The sequence below is a fragment of the Gymnoscopelus braueri genome (assembly GCF_963280865.1).
Source record: "Gymnoscopelus braueri genome assembly, chromosome: 20".
NCBI lineage: Eukaryota > Metazoa > Chordata > Actinopteri > Myctophiformes > Myctophidae > Gymnoscopelus > Gymnoscopelus braueri.
Window position 1 is genome coordinate 11,533,825 of NC_137622.1, and position 12,052 is coordinate 11,545,876.

At 46.0% G+C, this 12,052-nt stretch overlaps 1 protein-coding gene across 7 annotated transcripts in view; it reads right to left on the reverse strand.

The window, feature by feature from the left end:
* mbnl3 (muscleblind-like splicing regulator 3) overlaps positions 1-12,052 on the reverse strand; it is a 29,475-nt gene that overhangs the window by 13,612 nt on the left and 3,811 nt on the right. For all 7 annotated transcript variants that reach the window (XM_080415364.1, XM_080415361.1, XM_080415360.1 and 4 more), the window contains exons 2-3: positions 7,420-8,571; positions 232-396 (exon numbers count right to left, since the gene is read on the reverse strand). In XM_080415364.1, coding sequence (XP_080271490.1) covers positions 232-396; positions 7,420-7,593 — 339 coding nt within the window. In that variant the 5' untranslated portion in view covers positions 7,594-8,571. The remainder of the gene's footprint in view (positions 1-231; positions 397-7,419; positions 8,572-12,052) is intronic.

The following is a 12,052-nucleotide window of genomic DNA, read 5'->3' on the forward strand; positions in this document are numbered from 1 at the left end:
GTGACACGCAGCAAATGTCCTCGGGATTGGGATTCGAAGCCTGTATATGCGTCTGGACCGCTAGGCCAGCGGGCTCTCCCTACATCATACTTTTGAGTGTTTTAAGATCAATGATCTCACTTTTGTTTAATTTTTAACAAATACATTTAAAAAACCCAAAAAACATTAAAGGCTAAAATGAAAACCCTTCGAATGCACATGTATAGAAACATTTAATGGTGGACTACTCACTATGGGCTGTAACTGGGCTCCAGGCAGCATGAATTGCATCTGTTGAGCCAACATGGCTGCCGCTGTCTTCTGCTGAATCAGGTTGTTTCTACCATTGATCTCCAGCTGTGTCTTGAGGTGCGGAGGCGGGTGCAGGTATTTGCAGTTTTCACGTGTGCATCGCCCCTGAGAAACAAAGGAGGAGTGTGACAGAAGGGGTGGGGGGTGGAGGGGGGATTGGGGGATGGAGGGCTCATTAGATTTAAGAGACATGCAGCCTTGTAACGGTGTAACAGTGAGATGAGACTAATGTGATTGAGAGGGTAAATCAATCTGGGCTTGCCTTGACAAGGACATCAGAACTCATCAGCCCTGAAGATGAAAAGCTCATTTAACGCTAACAACTGATCTGGGCCCCAGTCAAACGGGGTTCCAAAATACACTCCGGTACAATTTGTGATATTCAGAAAATCAAAAAGATTTGGCATCCATTTAAAACAGAGATAATTGCTAGTGAGATAATATACTAATTATGTCTCATGAGATTGGATGATGGATAATTAATGAGAGATATGCAATTACTTGAAAAAGGAAACAGCACATTAACATGGCACTCATTCTACATTCTTGCAAATTGCTTTTCAAAGTGAAAATCAGTTACAATTTAGGGTATTTAATTTTGACATTTGTGTGGACATTCCTTGCTTTAACTGCACTACATGTTATTTTATGAATACTTATTTTTTACCTCACAACCTGCCAGAATTATGAATCAACAGAGCAGGTTTGGATATTTTCATAGCAGCACATCTGAACACCCACACCGACACGGATAAAAGTCGGGGTGTAAATAGAAGACCACATGCTTGATTCTCACCCAAGTAAGTTATCAGTCTGCCTCCCAGAAAAGGGAAAAGCAAACATCTGCAGGCATGTGACTGGTTGATGTTGATAGCTAAGAGTTGGAGAGGGCGGAGAGAGGTAGCCTGCTGCACTGACCTTGTAAAACGTGTTGGCTAAACAGTCCGTATGAAGGCTACAGTGGCTCTTACGTGCACAAGCAAACCCACTCCATAACCATGAGTGTCAGCAGTGGTGGAAGAAGTACTCCGGCCTTTGACAAGTAGCAGTAACACAATGTAGAAATACTGTATTTTGTGACAAGTAATTGTCCTGCTTTCAAAATATTACTTAATACAAAGTAAAACACTTAAATACTTAAATTTACAAAAGTAGAAGTAGGCATTATGCAGACCATTATGCAGACCCATTTCAGAATCATAAACATTCAAAATACCACTGGAACTCAGGGCAACTCTGCAAGGTCCTTCAGTGTCACTGTCCCTGAGCGATGTGAGGACAGTCATTAATTTAGAATGCTTTCAAACTGTCATTATAGGCTTCCTGACGAAACCTGAATCTGATTTGAGCCATTTTTTCACAGCAAAATCCTCAGTGTTAATTTGACTTGGAGAGTGCACAAATAGACTCCTCACCTAAGTGATTGATAGTTAGGCACCAAATGGACCCATAGGGGTCTGTAACTCCAATCCGACCGGTTCCATCGGTAGAACATCTGAGTTAAGTTAACATTGAGGATTTTACTGTGTAAAAGCAATTCACTTTGCCCTTATGACCTCTACAGTACGTGGTTCCCCTGCCTGTGTTCGCATTGCGTTGCGCGTTGCTGCAGGAAGATTGCAGGTGAACTAAGAGGAAACTGCAGTCCCCCATTAAACCCCTGGGTCGGCAGCAGCTGTCTCTCCCTGCAGATGAGTTAACCCCCTCCCCTCCTAAACTTAAGTGCAACAATCCCTCAGCAGCCGCACGTGCTCCGTCATCATCAAACCACACCTGCCTGCTTCCCAGCTTGAGTGTGACACGCGCACCAGACGTAGCCGAGAGAACGAGGTTGAAACGACGACGGCCCGGAGGTCGGCTCATCGCGTTCGCAACCGTGTCACTGAAGATGGACGTTGGTGGCAGAACCGACGCTGGAGGAGACGAGAAACAACAAAAAACGCCGAAAAAAACGACGCTCCTCCTGCACGAACTTCAGAGACTCTGCATGCCACATTCACGCATGCACGCACACACTACATTGTGGAGGCAAATATTGCGTTTAGTCTTTTTGCTCCACCACATTTATTTGATAGCAATAGTCACTTTGCAGAATGAGATTTACAATATAAAATATAATCATTAACTACACATTAATGCATCAATAATTATAATACTATATATTTATCATTCAGAAATGGGCCTTTTTGCATAATTAGATTACTGTTGGGGCTTTAAGTATATTTCACTACTGTATATTCGACTTCACCAATTTTCAACCTATATAACTGGTCCTCGCAAATGCTCATTATAATATGGTACCATTTGTGTCTAGTCGGTCTGTGTCCCAGAGGAGGGCTGTGGACAGTTCAGAAACCTGCCTTCATCATCGATGGGGAATCCAAGCTAATAGAAACTGCCGGCTTTCTATTCCTGGAAAGTTAGCATGCTATAATGGATTGTTCTTTGTTCTTTGTCATTGTTCTTGCGATAATACAAATCTAAATATAAAAATCTTGTTTGAAAAACAAATTCCTGCCTACAATGATGTCACTGGTAGGCGAGTCCACAGCCCTCCTATGAGATGCAGACAGAGTAGAAAAAAAGAATGCCATTTTATCATGGACCAATAATATGAAGATAGGTTGAAAATGGGTGAAGTCGTCCTTTAACCATTTCAGTGTTGTGAAATAGCGAGAATAGCCGCTCTACAAGCTCACAACATTGTAGTGCGGCACGTTGTGCTTTTCAAAATTGAAAAAAACGTTGTGCTTTTTAAAAATTGCACTTTTCAAAAGTAGCGAAAATAGCAGATCTACAAGCTCACAAGCTTGTAGATCTGCTATTTTCGCTACTTTTGAAAAGTACAATTTTTGTTCCACCACTGCACACACACATACGGCCTGGAATTAGTCCTGTACAGACAGACAAACAGTGGTGGCCGTGCTGCACAGGGAGAGGAGCGAGCTTTGCGTCAGCTGCCTGTGCGTTTAGGGAAGAGTCTGTAACAAGGAGCTGGTCTCAGGAGTCCAGACAGCCCAGTAAACCAACCCAAACTAAGGGAGATGAGAACACACGCACGCACACACGCATGCGCGCGCACACACACACACACACACACACACACACACACACACACACACACACACACACACACACACACACACACACACACACACACACACACACACACGCAGCACCGCGCGCACAAGTATGCACAGAGGGCTGTGCTTATTAATGAGTTTAATGAGCTTGTTTGTTCACAATATACAAAACACAAGCTGTACTGGGGGCAGTGAGTTACAGCTGAGCCTCTAGTACTGTAAAACATTAATGAAAAGATATGTAGAAAAGAAAGTAAAAACAAAATAGAGTATATTCATGAAAATATATATAGAAAAGAAAGTAAAAAGAAAATAAAGCGCAAACTCAGGGGGGGGGGGTCAGAACAAGCCAAGGGGACTTTTGGGGGACTTTTGGGTGAGGAATCACCTTCTGGTAGCCATGGCAACACAACAAGTAACATAGAGAAAGTGGGTCTTTTAGTGGTGCAGTAATAATCTACTGACACATTTCCCTGATCCAGGATCAGTCAATAATAAATACATAGTTTATTAAAATGAAAAGTTGAAAACCAGGGTGCAAAAATCGGGTCTACAAAGCAAAATCTTGAGTGTCGAAATCTAATCTAAGTTGAAATTAACACATTTTACAGTGTATTTTCAAATTCAGGCATCTCCGAAGCAGTTTTTCTTCAGTTCATAAGAGAGACATAAGAGAGAATGCCGTTGCCATGAGACGCTGATGTACAGTCTGCAGGCTCTGTGTTAACAGTGGGATGAGGGGCATATGTAAACAGTAAAGTCCTCAGTGTTCGTTAATGTTATTCAAATGGATTTGGTTACATTTGTACTGGTAAATAGTAAATACATGGTAAATGGTGCATTTATGTATATAGTGCCTTTCTCCAAAGCACATTAAAATGTGCATTACATTCACCGACAGCATATTCTCACTCTCAAATCATACTGAGTTAGGGCAAAATCTGACCATGCGTCATCTGTTTGACGCGATGGAAATCCCTCTGCCGCGTAATTTTCCAATGCTACGAGTGAGCTGTTGGGCTAGCAATTGGCAATGTCAAGCAGTGCGAAGTACGCGTCTGCCGAATCATCGCCGTTCGAGTTGCCTACCGATCGGCAGAGAATCGTGAATCATCTGTCCTCGTGAACATGTGATGCCACAAGGTGTCAACGGCTGACGCAGGGGAGTCCCGGCGCATCAAGCGGGTGCGGTGCGGTCAAATCCTGGACCTACCTCGTCATCCATTTGATGCAGCGGGTGTGAAAATTAATTACATTCACCCATTCACATACTGACGGTGAAGGAAACCCAACATGCTCACGGGAGAATTTAGGAGTTCAGTGTCTTGCTCATGGACACTTTGACACGCAGCCAGGAGGAGCAGGGGGATCGAACCGGGGACCTTCGGATTCCCAGATGGACGCTCTAACCCCTGCCGCTCCTGCCGCCCTTTGTTAATGAACACTGAGGGGTTTTACTGTGTACCAGCAGCCTCACTCATGCTTCCAGCCAGGCGACAGCAGCACTCCAGTTAACAAGGTAAAGAGATGAGCTCCCCTCCTCCCTGTCCCAGCATGCCCAGACTGACCACGCACACGCACGCACACGCACACGCACACACAGTCACACACACGCACACGCACACGCACACGCACACGCACACGCACACGCACACGCACACACACACACACACACACACACACACACACACACAGTCACACAGTCACACAGTCACACACACACACACACACACACACACACACACACACACAGCTAATGAAGGAGCAGCAGGGAGTGACAGCAGCCCTCAACCACGCACGGAGATGCTAGATATGGGAGGGACAGCGAGGAGGGAGGCCATTAGCAGATAAATCCATAAAATGTACCCAGAGAGGAGGGGAGGGGAGACATGATGCTGTGGCATCCGGTGCTGCTGGAGACACAACCTGCTCCCGTTTGTCTGACGACTGTTGGTTGAGTAACGGCATAATTTAGCCAGAACAGAACAGAACAACAAATGTTGATGAAAGAAAAGCTGTTGGTGTGCGCTTGTGTGTGTGTGTGTGTGTGTGTGTGTGTGTGTGTGTGTGTGTGTGTGTGTGTGTGTGTGTGTGTGTGTGTGTGTGTGTGTGTGTGTGTGTGTGTGTGTGTGTGTGTGAGTGAGTGAGTATGAACAGCGAACACCCTGCTGTGGCTCCTGATAAAGAGAAAGCCACCCTGACCTTCAGCTATTCGACATCTCAGCACTTTCTCGGAGCAACAGTGTGTCCCCCGGCCTTTGCTACCTTTAATACATTGTTATTCCCTTTGATCAAAAATATACAAAAAACAGGTTGTTCCCTTTCCCCCTGTGTCAGTTCATCCAATACCGAGCAGGGCTGCTGCTCTGCGCTAAAAACAGCCGTGCCAGTCAGGAAGATCAAACTATCCAATGGGTAGGCACTTGTGTGGCTGTTGCTAGGCTGCCTTTCTAGCTCTCTCTCTCTCTCTCTCTCTCTCTCTCTCTCTGTCTCTCTCTCTCTCTCTCTCTCTCTCTCTCTCTCTCTCTCTCTGCATCTCCCTCCTGCTCTGGAGGATATAACGCAGAAAAATGGCTGAATAATAAATTCTAACTCAATAAACTAGGAGACAGCAGCTGCGTGCAGACAGAGAGCCCCTTGTCTGCATCTCACTTCTGAACCACAGAGAAGCTGCTCGAGCAAAACCCCTCACTCACTCACACACACACACATGCGCGCACGCACGCACGCACGCACACGCACACACACACACACACACACACACACACACACACACACACACACACACACATGTGCATGCACGCACGCACACACACAAACAGCAACAATCCACAGTGCACAACACATGTTCAATTCTAGCACAATTAGCCATTCATAGTTGTTGCTGTAGCTCCTGTAAAATACAGTATGTATATCAGCATCACTTGTGTATTGGGGATTCTGCTACCTGCCAACTGGGACGGAGTGGGGGGGTGGGGGGATTTGGGGGTGACACACAGCACAGGAAGCAGCTGACTGTGATGGACAAACAGTCAGCAGAATGACTTTGGAGAACAATTATTGCTTTTCCACTGTGTGGTACCGACTCAACTCAACTCCACTCTACTCGCTTTACTTCATTTTCCACTGCAAATAGGACCCCCTAAATGTAGCTGGCCATCATATTAGCGACGTCCACTCATCTGCGTAGGAGAGTGCTAAACAAAGCTAAAGTTAACGCTAATGCTGTCTGGAAACCATATCCATTTCACCTGTACAGTCCAACAAAAACAGTTTGATAAAGATTTGTTGGAAACAGAAATTGGCCATGCCGTTACTCAATATTGAGTTCTCTTACTCAATGTTGTTTCATTTCACATTTACAACATCTAGTTTTAAAGTTTGTTAACAGTATTCGGGAGCTTCCATGAGTGTCGTGATGCAATGATGCAGTCGTGCAATCAATTCTCCCTGACAAATCAGTAGTCTGCAGTTTTTGCATGTCACCTATTAGTATGGCCTCCCCTCGCTAAGAGCTTTGACGGACATGATATCTAAAAGGTAACATACTAGGTACAGTACTTTTGCTAAATGGAAAATCTAAAAGGTGATTAAAGTCTAGTCATGTTGAGCTGGTTCGATGCAGGGGAAAACACCACAAGATGTGTATAGGTGAGCAGGGTGAGCAGCCTAAAAATGTTAAAGGTCAAAAGTTCTAAAGTTCACAAAATATACATTTTGGACATTGTTATGCATTTTGTAACCTGCATCAAATGGATATTTAATATGATATTTATTCCTATATGTGACTGTGACAGAGCACGGCTGAAGGGCATTAAAGAACACTGGCCATGCTGCAAGTGCTGGTAATGAGAAAAATTTAGCTTTGTCATCCCACAATGCCTGCCCTGATGGTGTGTGTGTGTGTGTGTGTGTGTGTGTGTGTGTGTGTGTGTGTGTGTGTGTGTGTGTGTGTGTGTGTGTGTGTGTGTGTGTGTGTGTGTGTGTGTGTGTGTGTGTGTGTGTGTGTGTGCGTGTGAGCGGGGGATTTTTGTTGTGCTGTTACCTTGAGTGAGTCAAAGCAGGCGATGACTCGGCCGTTCTCCACGTGGCAGCTACGGGAGGGGTGGGCAAACTTGCACTCAACGTCTGACCGTGAGCAGGTGCCCCTCTGGAACTCACGACACACCTCCAGTGTCAGCCATTTGGTGTCCCGTCCCATGGTCATACTGACCGCCATTACAGCCACACACACACACACACACACACACACGCACACTGAGCAAGGTGGGGACAGAAACGCTTTGGCCGTTAAAGACTCTCGAAGTCCAAGGGCGAAGAAATGTTTATGAAAAAAAGAAAAAGAAAATCCAAGATATAACAAGATAGCAACAAAAGCTGTTCAGTGTTTTCCTTGCACCGCACCTCAGTACCTCCAGGGAACTTAACAGGGACTGTTAAAGGTGAGACAGTGGTGAGCAGAGACCAGCTCTGTCTCGTTAAAAAAGGAGCCTCATTTGCAGATGTGACTCTATCGTGCAGGGATGTGTGTGACTGTGTCCTGTCCTGTGTCCTCTGTCCTGCGATATGTCTCAGAGCAGTGGATCTCCAGGGGTCACTCTCCCTTCCCCCTGGTTTCTTGAACCACCCGATCGTCTCAGAACCTCACGGCTGCACTCACGTCAACATGGCCAGCTGTGACACTGTCACTATGGTGGCTAGCTAGCTAGCTAGCAAGCCTGCTAGCTTCAGCTGCAGAGTCTGACAAGAGGAAACTGAAGAGCTAAAACAGCAGGAGTTGATGGAGTGCTGTGTCCTTGTCCTACTGTATGGACGAGGAGACGTGGCGAGGAATGCAGCTCGGGTGTGGGACGGATGCACCTCTCCGCGCGGATGTCAGGTTAAAATATGGCCTCATTCAAGGCCAAACACACATGCACACACACGTGCACACACTCACACACACACGCACACACAGCACTCTGCCCTGCTGTCACCTCGGCGGCCCGCTTCAGAGGAGGAGCTGAATGCAGAGTCAGCGTAGGAGATGAACGCCTCCGCAGACAAACCGCAGCCACTCACAGTAGGCACTTTACAGTAGTTTCCTCTCTTGTTTCAGTCTTTTTCTCATGCCTTCATGCTCTGGTGTCCTGACCTGCTGTTATCCCTCTGTTGTCATCGTCCTCGCCGACCAATCCACATGTCCTCAAAAACAACCCTGTAGGACAGCAACAAAGGGATAATGTTAAAATAGATGTAAAAGAGAAGTAGAGTCCTTAAAAATGTATTGTCCGAGAATGAGCAGCTCCCAGTAAACCCAGCATGATGAGAGACAGGGGGGGGGGCGGTGGAGGAGGGGCTGGGGTGCAGGGAGAGACAGCGAAAGAGTGAATAAAAATGAGAGGAGAAACGAATAGAGGAGCAGAGCATGCAGGAGGGAGGGAGAGAGAGCAATGAACAGGAAAGGGCAAGCTACGTCTTGATTAAGTGATACAGGATGGGGGAGCGAGGAAGAGAGAGAGAGAGAGAGAGAGAGAGAGAGAGAGAGAGAGGATGGAGAGTATCTCAGGCGAGAGAGAGAGACATCACTTCAACTCCCCTGAGCTTTCCTGAGCTGAAAGTAATTGACCAACTTGACATAAATCATGTTGCAATATGGAAAAGCAACGCCCTTGAACTGGGACAGGCTGCTGCAGCGGGATCCACTACAACAACAGTTATACATATAAAGAGTAGAAGAAGAAAGGGAGCGAGACCAGGAAGGGAGAGATGGAAGAGTTTCTTTTTTCTTCTTTTTTACAACTGCAGCTGCTGCTGCGCTTGTCGCTCAGCCACAGCCAATCGGACGGAGCCTTGAAGGCTAGGCAGAATACGCCCCTAACCAATCACGGCGGAGGTTCCACTAGAGCTCCTCCCTTCCTCCACCCAGGCATCAGTGTTCCTTCCAAGCCTCTCTCTCTCTCTCTCTCTCTCTCTCTCTCTCTCTGGCACAGCCTGTCATGGCTGAGCCCACATGCCCACGTTTCAAACTGCACAACTCCAACACACTGGCACACACAGCTTTGTCTCTCCAAAGTCGTGAGTCGCATCTTCAACATTTAAGATTCACGTTTCACTTTGCTCTTCCCGAGGGGTTAGAGTTAAGCATTGGACGCAGCACTGCAGCGCAATACGATACAACACAACACACATAATCACAATAATAACATAAACAAATACACCATATGGCAGTACAATACTATGACGCAAACAAAGGTACAGCCAGTCTTATCTGATGACCTACTGAGTGGCTGGGCGGACGGGGGAATAAACTACATCATGTCTCACTGGAGCTGAGATTCTCTGCAGAGGGAACAGTGACAGAATACCGATAACAACCAGTGAGGTGGTTACCTCAACAACCTTAAACACACAGGAGCTCAGAAAGCTGTTATTAAGCCTAGGGCTGAAGACTTTAATGTCTGGACCGCGCTCTGGACTCCACGAAACAGAGAGACGACAGAGGAGAGCTATAGAGGAGAGGAGAGCTATACCCATCGCAGAAAACAAACAATACATTCATACACAACGTGAATAAACAATAGCAGCAAGAGTATAGCAGCAAGAGAGGAGGTGGTGGCGGAGGAGGAGGAGGAGGCGGAGGAAGAGGAGGAGGAGATATTATCTGTTCCTGTGTCTCATAGCGACAGACACAGATGGTGGTGGAGGGGGGGGGAGTGAGTGTCTGTGTGCAAGAGAGTGCGCAGATAGACAGCCCAGATGGAGAACACTGCAGTGGAGAGGAGAGAGAGAGAGAGAGAGAGAGAGAGAGAGAGAGAGAGAGAGAGAGAGAGAGAGAGAGAGAGAGAGAGAGAGAGAGAGAGAGAGGAGGAGAGAAAGAGGGATGGGAGGGCGGGGATGGAGGTGGTGGTTGAATGATGATGCACCCACCTTAAAACACAAGAACAAAGACACATATTGGCAGAATGAAGAACGAGAGATGAAGAGGGTACAGGATTGCTTCGCCTGCTTAACTGCAATTCTTGTCTCTGTCTCCGTCTCCCAGTCTACCTACAGATCGATTGAAAGTTTCCTCGGAAGGGGTTGGGGGGGGGGGGGGTCGTCTGCCTATCCCGCATTCAGGTCCAGATCATCAGCATCAGCAGCCGTTGCCTTACGCATGCTTAAGAGCGCAGCTCAGCAATATGCAACGCTGTAGGCAGCATCATCAAAACCTTCCTTCCACGCCACGACACACTCTTGAACGCAACCCTGACATCCCCCCCCCTCCCCCCAATCTCTCTCCCGGCAGCAGAAACACCAGCAGAGTCCAGGAAAGTTACTCAGTGGACACTGGCTCTTCTCCAGAAGCATTATGGTCTATACTGCATCCTGTCTCTCTGAATAGACACGCAGGGCCCTCAACGACCTTCCGGCCTGCTGATCCACGCTGTCATCATGACTCTGTGCTTTCAATTGTTTCAACCAATGTGTTTGTTTTGAACATGTTCACAAATGCAGTGGTGTTGTTCACTCTATAGAGAGAGAGAGCACTGTCATGGCCAAATATGTGCCTGGCAATTCGGTTTGTTATCCAGTGAGACTGAGCCGCTGCTGCAAAATAGTGAAATAAAAAAGTAGATAAGCTGGATTTTTTTACGTCAACTTCATGCATTATTCATACGCGGTCTCACCAAGGCTTTTTGATTTGACTCTATTCTTTAAGCACCTCATGGGACTAATCGGCGTAGTTGTCTGTGAATTATTTAGCAGCAGTAGGCCAATATAACCACTAGCATAAAACTAGCGTGTGATGTCACTGTGCTTAGAGAACATGACATGTTTAATTCCAAAATAAAACAATTCCATTCAGCGGAAAAACATTAGCCAGCATTCATGCAACAGTCCCCCAAAGAGCCATGCTTTCTGTCCGGGGCCCCCTATTGCAAAATGGCTTTTAAAAACGTACTATTTTAGCTATTTTTTAAAAGAAAGAAAGAAAGAAAGAAAGAAAATGTAAACATTTTGATAATAATTACATGCTCAAAATAGGAACGCCAGGTTTAAAATGGTTGAACTGGGGAAATAATTTCGATTTTCAACATATATTTTGTTATGATTTTTTTCTTTCGCCTTTTTCATTTTTCTAATTTCTCTCTTATTTCACTTTGAAAACCTGTGTGGTAAGCTACAAACATGATGCATACAATACTACATCACAATGGTTTACTGTGTGATGTGATTCTGGGGTGGGAACCATAATGAACCTGCTTCCCCTGCAAGAGGAAAAAAACTAAAAAATATTGAGAGTAAAATGTAAAAATGATGTGTGAAACAGGAGAAAAGTTAATGTGATCAATCGTTCCAAACAGTTTTAAATACCGAGGGCCATGAAATGAGCAAAAACATTATGCATTAAAAGGTCAATGATTTTGCTCCACACATTTCACATTCACAGCTACAGTACATCACACACACACACACAGACACGCATGCACGCGCACGCGCACGCGCACGCGCACGCACACGCACACGCACGCACGCACACACACACACACACACACACACACACACACACACACACACACACACACACACACACACACACACACACACACACACACACACACAGAGCACCTCTCAGCTTTGTCCTTCTCTACAGTGATAAATGGGTTTAATCTTTTACAGCATAAAAATGGAGGAGGCATGAATAAGCTTCC